Source organism: Oratosquilla oratoria, chromosome 8 (assembly GCF_046742065.1).
Source record: "Oratosquilla oratoria isolate Oo_2021 chromosome 8, ASM4674206v1, whole genome shotgun sequence".
Taxonomy (NCBI): domain Eukaryota; kingdom Metazoa; phylum Arthropoda; class Malacostraca; order Stomatopoda; family Squillidae; genus Oratosquilla; species Oratosquilla oratoria.
Genome location: NC_134784.1, coordinates 71,494,914 through 71,510,773, shown reverse-complemented (window position 1 = coordinate 71,510,773; position 15,860 = coordinate 71,494,914). Strand labels below are relative to the sequence as shown.

The 15,860-nt window shown below is 37.1% G+C and overlaps 1 protein-coding gene across 3 annotated transcripts in view; it reads right to left on the bottom strand.

The window, feature by feature from the left end:
* Positions 1-15,860, bottom strand: part of LOC143027812 (mitogen-activated protein kinase 14-like) — an 85,093-nt gene that overhangs the window by 12,228 nt on the left and 57,005 nt on the right. The window contains exon 7 of one of the 3 annotated variants that reach the window (XM_076189402.1): positions 10,326-10,405. The exons of the other annotated variants lie outside the window; for them this stretch is intronic. Coding sequence (XP_076045517.1) covers positions 10,326-10,405 — 80 coding nt within the window. The remainder of the gene's footprint in view (positions 1-10,325; positions 10,406-15,860) is intronic. 3 annotated transcript variants of the gene reach the window in all.

Sequence of the window (15,860 nt, the reverse complement as noted above, 5' to 3'; positions counted from 1 at the left end):
TTTATATTGTCCTGATATTTTTATTTTTATTTTTCCAAACTCCATTATGTGTGTGTGTGTGCATTACCTAGTTGTATTCTATGGGAAGGGGAGCTTTGCTAATGGAGCCTGTCTTTGTATCTCACAATATCTAGTTTGTTCTTAAATTCATGGATGGTGTTTGCACACACTTGTTTTGTCTAATTTGTTCCAGACATTCACTACTCTGTGTAGAAAGCTGTCTTTTTTAGATCTCTTCTATAACTGTCCTTTTTGAGTTTCTTTTCATGTCACCTTGTTTTTTTTCTACCCCAATTTAATAAGTCTTCTCTATCAAGGACTTCCATGCCTTTCATAATTCTATAAATGACCAACAGATCACCTCTTTCTCTTCTATTTTCCATGGTTGGTTGTTCCAGTTTAGACAATCTTTGCTTATATGTCAGCTTTGAAAGTGTTGGGGCCATCTTTGTCATTGCTCTTTGGATTCTATTTTCCTTATATTCTTTTTTGTACTGGGTGTCCATAGTGTTGCTGTGTACTCCAGTCTTGGTATTATCAGTGTGACTAGTATTTTCTTTACCATTTCTTCATCCAAGTAATTAAAGCCATCTTTATTGATCTTAATAAATTGTAGGTTTCTCCAACTATTTTATTTGTCTGTTTGTCTGGGGACATGTCTTTAGTGACGATTACTCCTAGGTTCTTTTCGGAACTAACTTTCTTTACTTAATTTTTTTTTTTAATCTTTTTTTCAAATTCCAATATACTACGTTTCTTAATGCTGAAGTCCACTTCCCACTTCTGACTCCATTCCCAGACCTTATTCACATCTCTCTGTAGTGATTCACAATCTTTTTCCACACGTTCTTAAGTAGTTTTGCATCATCCATGTCATTTACATATATAGCAAATGTTATTGAAGCCAGTACTGATCCCTGTGGGACACCACTAATCATTTCTTCCCAAGTAGAATTTTTATCTCTGAGCACCACTCATTTTTCTTCCATGCAGGAAATCTTCCATCAATTTTAATAGTTTTCCTTGTATACCTCCTGTTGTTTCAAGTTTTCTTAATAATTCTTTGTGTGGTACTTTATCAAACACCTTTTATAAGTTCAGGAAAGCACAGTCTATCCATCTGTCCCTTTCTTGTATTATACCAATTAACCCTGAATAGAAACAGATCAAATTTGTGGCACATGACCTTACCTATCTAAATTCAAATTGTCTCAGATTTAGTATAATATTCTTCTCCAGATATTTTTTCCATCTAAATTTTGATAATTTTCTCACAAACTTTGGCTATTGTATTTGTAAGGGTGTGTGTTTATTTGCCTAGTTGTATTATACAGGAAGAGAGGCTCATAGTGACCTGTCTTTGTATCTTTCAGCATCTTGTTCATTCTTAGATTCTTGTGTAGTTTTTGCACACACTGTTGTCTTATCCAATTTGTTCCAGACATCTACCACTCTTTGTGGGAAACTATTCTTTTTCAGATCTCTTCTATAACTATCCTTTTTGAGTTTCTTTTCATGTCCTCTTGTTTTTCTCTTATCCCACTTTAATAAATCTTCTCTCTCGAGGACTTCCATCCCTTTGTTCCAGGTTTGGTAGTTCCAGTTTGGACAATCTTTGTTTGTATGTTAATTTAGAGTGTTGGTGCCATCTTTGTCGTTGCTCTTTGGATTCTTTCTAATTTCTTTATATTCTTTTTTGTACTGGGTGTCCATGGTGTTGCAGCATACTCCAATCTTGGTCTTATCAGTGTGACTAATATTTTCTTTACCATTTCCTCATCCAAGTAGTCAAATGCCAATTTAATTGATATTAGTAAATTGAAGGTTTCTCTATTTTGTGTGTGTGTGAGAACATATATTGTACACACATGTATATATGTATATCTACACACATCCTGTATATAATTTTGATATACCAAAGGCTGAACTACGGGAATGAATAGTCACACTGTTCCCTGGCATAAAACTCGGGGAGAAAGAGAAATACAACAAAACACAGCTCTTAATATCAGAACTTGACAGCTGGAACTGGATTAACCCCCCACCCCCTCCTACTACTACCACCATCATTACTTTATATCATTCTCCCCTTCCGCATCCTTATCTACACAAAAATAAATTATGAAAAAAATAAGAAATCCATCCCTTTGGGCCAAGTCATCCCTTCATCCATTCACAATTTTTCTCCATTCACTCCCATTTTCATTGTTCTCTTCCCTGATCAACCACAGGCATAAAAGGCCTCCTTCACTCCATTCATCTCATTCTTCTAATCAACCTTGTTCTACTTATTTCTGCTTTCCATACTCTCTCTGCTAATCTTTCCTCATTCATTATTTGCTCAAACTACTTTAATACTCTATTCTACTCTACACAATGGGTTTCTCCCTTCCATTCTTGCAACACCTATCATATTTCTCAAACACCTAACCTGAAAAATAATTAAGTCTCATTCCATCTCCCTTATCTTACAAGTATATGCTCCGTATAGCATCATGGCTGCAGTCACTGTCATATAATCTGTGCATTTACCTAACTGTACTATACGGGAAGGGAGCTATGCTTGTAGTGACTCGTCTTTGTATCTTTCAGCATCAAGTTTGTTCTTAAATTCTTGAATAGTATTTGCACACACTGTTGCCTTATCCAATTTATTCCAGATGTCCACCACTCTGTGTGGGAAGCTATTCTTTTTCAGATCTCTTCTATAACTATCCTTTTAGTTTCTTTTCATGTTCTCTTGTTTTTCTCTTATCCCATTTTAATAAATCATCTCTATCTAGGACTTCCATTCCTTTCATAATTCTGCAAATAGTCAGATCTCCTCTTTCTCTTCTCTGTTCCAGGGTTGGGAGTTCAAACTTGGACAATCTTTGTTTGTATTTCAATTTGGAGAGTGTTGGTGCCATCTTTGCCGTTGCTCTTTGTATTCTTTCTAATTTCTTTATATTCTTTTTAGTACTGGGTCTCCATAGTGTCACAGCATACTCCAATCTTGGTCTTATCAGTGTAACTAATATTTTCTTTATCATTTCTTCATCCAAATAGTCAAAAGCCAGTTTCATTGACCTTAGTAAATTGAAGGTTTCTCCAACTATTTTGTTGATATGCTTGTCTGGTGACATGTCTTTGCTAATAATTACTCCTAGGTCCCTTTCCGAGCGCATTTCTTTTATTTCTGCGCCAATATTGTATTTGTTTGATATTCTATTTTTACTTTTTCCAAATTCCATTATACTACATTTCTTGATGTTAATGTTCACTTCCCACTTTTGACTCCATTTCCAGACTAATTCTAAGTCTTTCCATAGGGATTCACAATCTTCCTCTGTATTTACTTTAATATTTTTGCATCATCTGCAAAGAAGTTCATATAACATTACACACCTTGATCCTTGTTATTCATATATATGGCAAACATAATTGGAGCCAATACTGAACCTTGTGGGACCACTTATCATTACTTCCCAGGTTGAATATTTGTCTTTAAGTACTACCCTCATTTTTCTCCCAGTCAAGAAATCTTCCATTCATTCCAATAATTTTCCATGAATACCACCTATTGATTCCATTTTTCTTAATAACTTTTTGTGTGGTACTTTTGTGTGTATTTACCTAGTTGTATTTTACAGGAACAGAGCTATGCTTGTAGTGACCTGCTTTTGTATCTTTCAGCATCCAGTTTGATTTTAAATTCTTGTATAGTTTTGGTATTCAGTTTCCTCATTCGATTTGTTCCAGATATCTACCACTCTGTGTGGGAAGGTATTTTTTTTCAGATCTCTTCTGTAACTATCCTTTTCATTTTTTTTCATGTCCTTTTGTTTTTCTTTTATCCCACTTTAGTAAATCATCCCTATGAAGGACTTCTATCCCTTTCATAATTCTGTAGATGGTTAGTAGATCTCTTTCTCTTCTTTGTTCCAGGGTTGGTAGTTTGAGTTTGTCCAGTCTTTGTTCATATGTCAATTTGGAGAGCATTGGAGCCATCTTTGTTGTTGCTCTTTGAATTCTTTCTAATTTCTTTATGTTTTTTTAGTACTAATTTGTACTAGGTGTCCAGTGTTGCAGCATACTCCACTCTTGGTCTTATCAATGTAACTAATATTTTCTTTGCCATTTCTTCATCCAGGTGGTCAAAGGGCACTTTCATTGACCTTAGTAAATTGAAAGTTTCTCTGACTATTTTGTTGATATGTTTGTCTGGTGCCATGTCATTGCTAATAGTTACTCCTAGGTCCCTTTCCAAGTTGACTTTTTTAACTTCCTTTGTACCAATTTTATATTGTCCCTATATTCTATTTTTGCTTTTTCCAAATTCCATTATACTACATTTCTTGATGTTGAAATTCACTTCACACTTTTGACTCCATTCTCAAACTTTATCCAGTCTTTCTGTAGTGATTCAAAAGTCTTCCTCTGTACTTACTCTCTTTAGTAGTTTCACATCATCTGCAAAGAAGTTCATATAACATTCCACACCTTCATCCATGTCCTTCCTTCCAATTTTGTGAACTTTTAATTGTGAATACAGATTTAAAATGCTTGATCATAATTTCAGCCATTTCTACATCACCTACATATTCATTATTTCCTTCATGCAATTTTATCATTTCATATTTACCTTTTAGCTTGTCATTTACATGCCTGTACAATAGCTTAAGTTGGTCCTTGCATTTTTTTATTGTGTCCATTTCACAGTTTCTTTTTTCTTCCATGCATATTTTAACAAATTAATTTCTTAGTTTGATGTATATTTGCCATTTGGTCTTTTTTTTTTCTTTTTTCCATTTTTTCCAGGTTTTGTCTATTCTATCTATATTTTTGTTCTACCAGCACTTTATGTACATCAATTTTTGTTTCTTCTTTGGTGTGTATTTATCTGTTTCCTCCTTTTAATTTTCTTTTAATATCTTCATTTGTCTTCCATCTTTGTTTCTTCATTTAACATTTTTTCCCAGTTTGCATTTTGATTTTTTTTCTAAGTTTTTCAAAATCCGTTTTGCTGTACATTAATCTTCCTTTTCTATGTTTCTCATTTCTTCTCAAATCAATTTGTTCTCTATTAGTATGTGGTCACTCTTCCCAATTGGTCTCTTGTATTCCATTTTGTCCACAATTTCAGGCTCTGATGTAAATATTAAATCTAGTCTCCACAGTTCTTCATTGTTTCTATATCTGGTATTTTCCTTTACCCATTGAATCAATGTGTATTCAATGGTCATATCCAGTAGAATATTTCCCCAAAGTTCTTCTCTGCCTTTCACTGTCATTTCTCCCCAACATATTTCTTTTGAGTTAAAGTCACCCATAATCACTAAGTTTCCTCCTTTTAATAATTCAATTAATGCATTCTTTGTGTCTTCCAGTATTTTGGAATGATCACTATTTGTTAGGACTGAATTTTTGGGGGCACATATATTACTACAAATTTTCTACTTTTCATGTTTGTTTCCAACTTTAATCATAATCAATTGCACATTATTTTTCCCTCTGTTATCTTTGTCACATCTAAACCTCTCTTAGTCAAAATCATGACTCCATCCTGTTTCTCTGTTCTATTGTTTGCCCAATGGTTGTATAGCTCCCCTTCCCATAAAATACAACTAGGTAAATACACATTCGTCGGATTGACAGCGAAAATTGGAACTCCGGAAAAAAAAAGAGCAAATTTCGTGGATTTCAATGACAAGGGAGTACCTGTGGTGTATTAGTAGAAAAGAGGAAAGCTCGTGGTATAGTGGGCAGGTGAAGAAAAAGGAGGGGAGGGATTATTAAGGAAAATGGAAGAAAATGAGGAAAGGGATGAATGAGCCCCGAACGTCAGAAGGGGTATAATCAAGAGATGTGCAGATGACACAAGTGAAGTCGAACAAGTCAGTAAAGGCATTAAAATTAGAAATATAGATAGGACCAGCACAATAGAAAGTGAAGATAATTATTTCTATGGATTTAATGAGGGAGATGATAACCTCCCTCGATTAGCAAGTCTAGAGGAAAAACTAACAAAAATGAATGAAGCATGGAAGGTTAGGTTTAGCCAACTTACATTACTTACACAAAGAGTTGATAAATTGAAAGAACTAAAGAAGAACCAAAACCTAAATAAATAGAACTAAAAAGACAGATAAAAGAAGTAAAGGATGAGAATGAGGAATTAAAGAGGAATAATAAAGTGAATAAAGAGTCCATAGCAAAAGTGGTCAGAGGTTAGAAAAAAGTTCAGGAGGATAACAAAATTAAATTTAGAGATATAGTGAAACAACAGATGAAGGAATACACTAAGGACACAGTTATTAAAGTGATGAGAGAGAAGGAGAATATAGTAAGACTTAGCAGATAAATAAGAAATGTATATTTATATTAGGAATGGAAGAGAACCATAATCCAAATAGGACTACAAGAGTAAGAGATGAGAAAAATGTAAACAAGGGCTGCGTCAAATTTTGCTCACACATACTACCTCACCCCCCATCAACCCGCCCATTCCACCTAATGCTATCACAACATCATCCATATACAACCATTCTCCATTCACCCCTGTCTTCTGTCCTCTCCCGTCCTTCCTCAACAGACATTCCCCTCTTCCCCAAAGCCCCCTTCACCCCATCCATCCACTTCATCCTAGGATGCCCCCTCATGTTCACTCCCTCCACATCTGCCTTCCACACCTCTTTTACTAGTCTTTCTTCACTCATTCTTTCCATGTGTCCAAACCATCCTAATATTCTTTCATCAACCCTATCTCCCAGCTCCCTTTCCATCCCTGTTCTCCTCCTCACCTCCTCATTTCTCACTCTATCTAGCCTAGTAACCCCCATCATACTTCTCAGACACCTCATCTCAAACACATTCAAACTCCTTCTCTCTTCTTCTCTTATGTTCCATGTTTCAGCCCCATACAGTGCTGTTGGCACAATCACTCCTTCATACAGTCTCCTCTTAGCATCCATTCCCAAATGTCTATTCCTCATTACACTCTTTAACCCCTTCCATACGGTGCCGCACACGTAGGCGTCATGGGGAGCGAGTGTATTCGCGAGGCTGCCATATCGGCGTCTTGATTATATTTATTGTAGTCGCCCCTCCATAATGACATTCTTTCTAATTCTTTTGTAATTGCATTTTCTATGGTTATCAAAATTCACGGGTGAAGAGAGAACGATCGATATAAGCGGTGACTATATTTTATGATGCGAGTATTATTACGACACGTCGTACGGCTGGCATTGGCTGCTGCCACCGAGATCTAAGTCCATGACGCCTACGTGTGCGGCACCGTATGGAAGGGGTTAATCCACCAAGGCATTTACTCGCTTCTCTCAATCAACTTTACATTTACTCGCTTCTCTACAATCTGAAATCAATACAAATCGATAAAATTTCCCGTGTGAGGCTTTAATTGTTCCTGCCATCACCAGAGCGCACCACTTATTCTAGTAACCCCTTCAGAAAAGTACAGAGAAGGTCTAGTGTTGACCTGTATGTTGGCGAGTGAGGTGGTGACGCCGCAATCATGTGATGCTTTGTTTATGTTACAGTATGTGATACTAGATGTTAACTGACATTAATAGTGAGTAAAAGGGGGGTGATTGTAGACATTTCTGTACCCCTTCACTTACTTTAGCAACTCCTTCAAGTATCCAGCATGCCTTTGGTCCCTGGTATGCCAGATAAGAGAGCTTTTACTGTATAGTACATGTGTGGGTGGTGGTAGCAAATCATCACATGGGATATACTAAATGCACACTGAGCATTCCTTCATGCACTCTCATGCACAACTTTACAGTTGTATGAACACAAAGTATGATTTATATTACACATGTCACATGGAATTATTCACTAATATTCAATCTTATATATCATTACCACTTAGTAAGAATGAATTCATGTGATAAGTGGCCTGCTCTTTATAACTGTACTAATCCTCAATCTGCCTGATATAAAAAATATATCAGTCTTCCACTATATAATATCAATTTAGATAAATGGACAGAGTTTATATGACAAGAATGCATGATAAAATACATCATTAAGACAATTTTACAACTACAATATTCTGAATATGTATGGTAAATCTTATTCCTCATTACACTCTTTAATCCACCAAGGCATTTACTCGCTTCTCTCAATCTACATTCTACCTCCACCTTCACTCCACCTTTTCATGCCACATTTGCACCCAAGTATCTAAAACTATCCACTTCCTCCAGTCGCTCTCCCTTAATGCTCACTTCCAGTCTACTGCCACTTTCACCCCTTGTACATCTCATCACCTTACTTTTACCTACATTTATCTTTAGCTTTCTTCTATTACATACTCTCCCAAACTCTGTCACCAACTTCCTCAATCCCTCCTCCGATCCTGCCACAAGCGTGTCGTCAGCAAACAACAGCTGGCTCACCTCCCACTTTTCTCCATTTTCTTTAACCATCTCCAATCCCTGACTCACTACCCTTGCATTTACCTCTTGCACTACCCCATCCATGTAAAGATTGAACAGCCAGGGTGACATAACGCATCCTTGACGAAGTCCCACCTTTACCTCGAACCACTCACTCTCTCCATTTCTAATCCTGACACAAGCTCTACTACTCTCATAAAAACTCTTGACAGCTCCCAGAAGCTTTCCTCCTATCCTGTATATCTGCATAACCTCCCACAGTGCCTTTAAAAAAACATTAAAATTACAACTCTTAATACATACATACACACATATCACAAGTCTTTTCCTGTATGGGGGTTGACCAAGTTATAGTATGGACCCACCCTTCATCCATCTGTTATCCTCTCTTATCTTAGCTCCTTGTAGATGAAAGGTCATCCTTACCCAATGCCCATTGCTTGGGTCAGAGGCAATGCAGCAAGGCACATCATCTTCACAGCAGAGCCTGACAGCTTAAGTTAGTTTTACCTCTACCACTTCATTTCAAGGCAACAAAGCAAATTTTTTTTTTCTTTAATACCTACTGTATATTTGACCCTTTCATTCCAGTGATGCACCTTACAGAAGTTATTCTGGACTATGAGAGAATATTTAACTGTGTAGTAAACAACTGTTGTCTCAAGTTTCAGTTATGAAACCCGCAGCCACGGGAAGACATGTTGGAATGTCATCTAGGTTAGATTTATTTATTTTCTTATTTTATTTTTTCATTATTATATATTTTTTTTACTAGCTTAAAGTATGATGGAAGCAGCTGCCATTTATTATTTCTCCTTGTATGCAAGGGTGGAGGAAATACATTTGTGCCATTTATTAGTTCTTGTATGCAAGGGTGGAGGAAATACAATTGAAGTTGATAGAGAGATCTTGCACTGCACCTCTAGAGGTGAGGGCATTGATGGGTTTTAAAGATGGGGCAGTGAAATAATTCTCTCTGCCATCCATATCAGATGACTATCATCTAATAGTGGAGTACACTATAAAATGAGGTTGCGATTGATTGAGACCCTATTTTGTTTTGAGTCTATCTCCTTGTCTGAAAATCATCCAATATTAATTACAGCAAAATGTTATGGCCAGTAAAGGACTGAGCAGATACTTATAATTACAGCTAATTTTCAGAAGACTACAAAATCCTTAATGTAAAAAATTAATGGTTACCATAACAGTTAATCTTACTGCTTCTGCACATATACACTTTAAAGATTTTAATGAGTGGAGAGGGTGTCACTGATTACAATTGAAGGTCCTAAGCAATGGCCAGTCATTACTTTTACCCTGTGTGTTTGAACAGCCAAGGCATTTGACAATTAGCAGAAATCAACTGGGATCAAACTCAGGTCCATTACCTTTACAAGATACTCAAAGCTTAACATGTTTAATGGCACACTGAACTCCAAACTCCCGATTACTGCCACTTTCCCTGAGAGCCAGAGAACACAGGGTACAGGTGATGACCCTGAATGCAGGTTAGCACTTCCTGATGTAAATACCACATCAGACAGTATATACAGGCATATTTCAATTATAAAACTGTCTTCCCCCATAAAGATGCATGATAAATATTAGTTTTTAAGTTCTAGTACTTTTCAATGTTTATGGAACAAGTCATTTCTATTTACATACACAGGCTTGAACCAACCGATACTCTACAGTCTAAATTCTTCATTAATCTTTCATCCACTCTTCCTTCTACTAGCTTGGGTTCACTTATTAATTTTCTGGATAATACTTATATACATTAAAACTGCATATAGAGTATGTAAGAGCCTTTGCCAAACAAATAACCTTCTGCAAATGCATTTCCATACATTCATACTCCTCCCTCAACAAGAAATGTGTTTACTAATATGTAAATAAAATCCTAATCTCACTAACCTCATCACTGGATAGTTTTTCTAGAAGGTCTTCACTTGGTGTACCTACAAGCTTCATTATCTTGGTGAGCTGATCAATATCTGTTCCTGGGCTAAGGCAATTCAACACAAGCTACAGAAGAGTCCATCTCTCATGACTGTGACCATGAACATGGTCACGAAAGCTCATTTGGATGTAACGACTAACAATCTACTTACAGTCATGCAGTTATAAGAACTAAGGTATATAATTTTAGTTTATCCACTATCATATCATGACAGTATGTACCCATTCTCCTTTAGTTTAAGCCTTAGTATGAGAAAGCAAGCTAGGCAACATTAAAGCACATCACCAAAGCACAAGGCAAGGATACAATTTGTACAGGTTCTAAGCCCATTGTATAAAGATCCCAACAAGAAGTGTTCTAATACTACTGAACATTTGCCTTTATAAGAGATAGAAGACCCTCAGTACATAGGATATACATTCCCCCAGATTCTATTGCAAACAAGACACAGGTTGCTGAAATTGACAGCAAGTGACTTGTTCAATGGTTAATTTGTTGCTCAATGTAGTTGAGCCATGCGTCTTGACATGTTTGACACATTTATCTCTAGACATGCAGCTGGGTGGGTTAGATACATGTCTTCCAAAGTCTGTTTAATTCTTTTTACATCTGTAATTTTTGGAAAATATCTTGGTACCATTAACTGGCAACTCATACATGTACTAAAAAAGAAAAGGTAAAAAAATCAAAAAATGAATCACAAAAAAGGAAAAATCAATAGAAAAAAATCAAACCTTTTCAGTGATATGCAGCTGTGGTAAGGTAGACAACAGAACCACTATAAATATTATAGAATAGTATACTATATAACATGTAATAAACTATATTACAGTATACTATAATAAAACGATAACACACATTCAGGCAAATATATACACAGACCAGCATGAATGTCAAAACAAGTAAAGAAAAAATTTGTAAAACATTTATGAATAAATTACTTAAATAATCTTGGTTGACTATCAATTTAGATTCAGAGAAGGAAAGTCTTGAGTAGCCAACCTGCTAAGTTTTTATTTGATGTATTGCATGAGACAGACTTGTGTGGATGCCTGGATTTGGAAAAGACTTTTGATAAGGTGTCACACAAAAAATACTAATATGGAGGTTGGAAAACACAGGACTTATAGGAAATATAATGGAATGGATAATATATATATATATATATATATATATATATATATATATATATACAGACGCTCCTCTACTTACGTTTTAGTTACGCTCCGAATGGCCGAACGTAAGTTGAAAATGAACGTAAGTTGTTACTGTACTATACATCCGTAAATTCTATTACCGTATCTTACAAAACACCCCTAAATCATTAATTATACACATAACATTGTAAAATAATAACATTAATTTCAAATAAATTAAATTCAAGCAACATAAATTGAGATGGTGGAGGAGGGGAGGAGGAGGAGGAGGCAAGGCACTTTCAGTCTGTCGTTTGTGCAATGTAAACAATGGACGCAGCGTCATGCGTAAGTATCGTTTGAACTACGGAGAGCACACTAAACTAAAAAATTCACTCAAAATTTTTTTTTACAATTTTTTTTTTTACAGTCAGTTCAAACGTAAAATTGAAAAAATGTAAAACGAATGAACGTATGTAGAGGAGCGTCTGTATATATCTTCTTTCTAAATAACAGATGTTTGTAAACAGTAGCAAGTGATATTTGAATAGAAAGAGTTTACTAGTGAGATACCATAAGGCTCAATTCTGGCACCAGCAAATATTTTCACTGCATATCAATGATGTGATGAAATTAGCAACTAGATCAGTTTATTTGCAGATGATGCCAAGATTATGAAAAAATGAAAGGTTAAGAAAACTGCAAATTCGTAAAGGAAGACCTAGATAAGGTTTATGCATGGAACCAGATGAAATTCTGGTACCACAACTGCCTACTAACTCAACAACCTGAATTTGGTCCCTGCCCAAGGCAATGGATTTTACTTCATTCACAATGCAGACCTTTCAGATTACCCCAAGCTGTTACTGTCATTTTTGAATGAATGTATGTGTGTAAGATCATTGCATAACCTATTTATTGGACTGTGCAAACTCTGAGCTTTCATTCAGGAGGATTATGGTGGTCAATCACCACTCCAGCATGTGATCCAAGACCATGGTAAATCACACACATATACACACACTATAAAATAATTCCAGGGCAAGGTTTGACAAGTGGAACAAAAGTGACAGAACCTCATAAGCATTGCTCCAATCCTGTACACTACAACTAGGTAAATACATAAGAGATAAACTACTTGAATGAATAAAAAGATTTTCCAAAGGGCAGGTACATGAGGATAGTAGTAAAGGATGATATGTGAAGATGAAAGGCAGTGACTGATGAAGTTCCACAAGGTTCAATGCTTGTAATGTTTCTGTGTTCATGACATGATGGCTAGTACAATAAACTATGTTCAGATGTTTGCAGATGATACAAAGATCATGAGAAGAATGAAAAGCGAGGGGGTCTGTCAGCTGTTGCAACATGATTTAGAGAGCATGTATGCCTAGAAGAGGACTGGAAAATTAATATGAATTAAAATTATCAACACCCCATCTAGGGTACTGGCTGCATGTTATTGCGGGGTTAAAAACTGCTAAGTAGCATGCAGCTGATACTTTATGGTCTATATGGGTGCCCCTATGGACCAGAGCCACACATAATTTTGTCTGTGGTAGAAGAAATCTCTATTCATAGAGAAATGATACTTTATTATACTGCAACTGTCCCTCCATATGCTGTCCCCCGACTCTTATTACTGTCCTGTACAATTTCTCTGAATATTCATTTTCTCATTTCGCCAAACCCTGTGGTGGGGGAAAAGAATATGGCCACCAAATCTTTCCACTTGAGTCATATGAGGCAACAAAAACGGGATGGGGAAAGGACTAAGCATCCTTTTCCCTGTAGCCCCAAAGGGGACATTCCTAAAAAAAAGTAAAGGCATAAGAGGGTCTGGGAGTTTTCCAACCAGTACCCTAAGGTTTGGGTCTCTTAATGTGTGTGGATGTGGTACAGATGAGAGTAAAAGGGAAGAGATAGGCAGTATGTTTGTGAGAGGAAAGATGGATGTGTTGGCATTGAGTGAAACTAAGTTGAAAGGGAGGGGCGAGTTTGAGTTTGGGAGTGTAGTTGGGAGGATCTCAGGAGTGAAGGGGTGGCTATACTAGTAAGTGAAGAGATAGGTAAGCATGTAGTGGAGCAGAAGATTTCTTCAAGGTTAATGTGGATGAAGGTGAAACTGGGAAAGGAGATGTGGGTTTTTGTAAGTGCATATAGGCCTGGTAGTGAGAAGAGTGTAGAGGAAAGGGAGGCTTTTTGGACAGATTTAAATGAGTGCATAGAGGGATTAGGAAGAAATGTCAATGTAGTGGTATTGGGAAACCTTAATACTAGGGTAGGAAATGAACCAATAAACAGAATGGTTGGTAAGTGTGGAGTTCCAGGAAAAAATCGTAGTGGAGAGTTGATGGTGATGTGTCCAGAGAGTTCATCATGGCAAATACAATGTTGATGAAGAAAGTCAAGCATAAGTACACATGGGAGATGGTGGTGGATGGAAGGGTGGTAGATTGAGTATTAATGGACTATATAGTGGTAACCTGGAGTATGATAGGAAGAGTTAAGCACGTACATGTTCTAAGGGGAGAGAGTGGGGGAATATCAGATAATTTTTTTGGTGGGAGGTAAGTCGAGAGTGGAAGATAGATGGAGAAAGAGGAAAAGGACCGAGGGTAGGGAGGTGCTTAACCTCTTCACTACGGGGCACATCGCACGTCTGGCAGCATTAGCTGCCCGATGTGCGATGTTGCGTCATAATAATCGCATTATAGAAAATAAAGTCTGTGCTCAATCATTCGTTCTCTTTCACCCGTGTATTTTGATAACCATAGAAAACTGATGAAGCCAGTTTAGAGAATGAAAATTACGTGGTACGACTACAATAAATATAATTAAGATGGCGACGTCGGCAACATCGAGTACCCACTTGCTCCTCATGCCGCCTACGTTGGCATCACCGTATGGAAGTGGTTAAAGTAAACTGCTTAAATGAGGAAGAAAAAGAGAAGTACAAGAAGAAGCTGAAAGAGGAGTAGGAGTGAAGGATAGAGTAGAACTAGGAGTGGAGGAGGAATGAGAATGGTTCAAGGAGGGAGTCACAGGATGTGCAAAGATGGTGTGTGGAATAAGGAGGATGGGAGGAAATAGATGGAAGGGTAGTGGGTGGTGGGATGATGAAGCAAAGAAGGTTGCAGAAGAGAAGAAGCAAGCTTTCACAGACTGGTTACAGAATAGGACAAGAGAATCATATGAGAGGTACAAAGAAAAGAGAAGAGAAATAAAGCATAAGATAAAGGATGCAAAGAGGAGAGATGTAGAGTGGGGTAAGAGTACGACAAAAAAATTGAAAGTAATAAAAAGATGTTTTGGAAAGAAATTATGAAAGGAAGAACTGGTGAATCAAGTAGAGAAGAAAAGGTAAAAGGTGCAGATGGAGAGATGATGATGGAAGAGAAGGCAGTAAGAGGATGATTGGCAGAGTATTTTAGGGAGTTGCTAAATGTGAAGGAGGATAGGGAGGGAAAGGTAGTTGCAGTGGGAAGTGCTAAGAAAAAGACATTGATGAGTGAGGAAAATGGAGGAGAAACAAGGAAAAATGAGATGAAGGCAGTTAACCACTTCCATACGGTGACGCCTACGTAGGCGGCATGAGGAGCAAGTGGGTACTCGATGATGCCAACGTCGGCATCTTGATTATATTTATTGTAGTCGTACCTACGTAACTTCCATTCTCTCTAAACTGGCTTCATCATATTTTCTATGGTTATCAAAATACACGGGTGAAAGAGAACAAATGACTGAGCAGTGACTTTATTTTTTATAATGCGATTATGACGCAACATCGCACGTCGGGCAGCTAATGCTGCCAGACGTGCGATGTGCCTCGGGGTGAAGAGGTTAAGATGATGAGAGCAGGTAAGGCACCTGGGTTGGATGGGTGTCATGCAGAATGTCTAAAAAAAGGAGATAGAGTGATGGTGGACTGGCTAGTGAGATTATTTAGTGTTTGATTCAGAGAGGGTAGAGTGCCGAAGGACTGGAGGAGTGCCTGTATAGTTCCACTTTACAAGGGAAAAGGGGACATGTGTAAGTATAGCAGTTTCAGAGGGATCAGTTTTTTTTAAGTGTAGTTAAGAAGGCTTATGGGAGGGTCTTGATTGAGAGGATTAGGAGAGGAACAGAGAGAGTAATTGGTGAGGAACAGCGTGGCTTTAGGACAGGTTAGGGTTGCATGAATCAGATTTTTGTAGTAAGACAGATATGTGAGAAAGCTTTAGGAAAAGGTACGGTTTTTTTGGGGGATTTTATGAATTTGGAAAAGGCTTATGACAGGGTAGACAGGAAGGCACTATAGGAGGTATTTCAGATATATGGGATAGGAAGAAAGCTTTTAAGATCGGTCAAGAG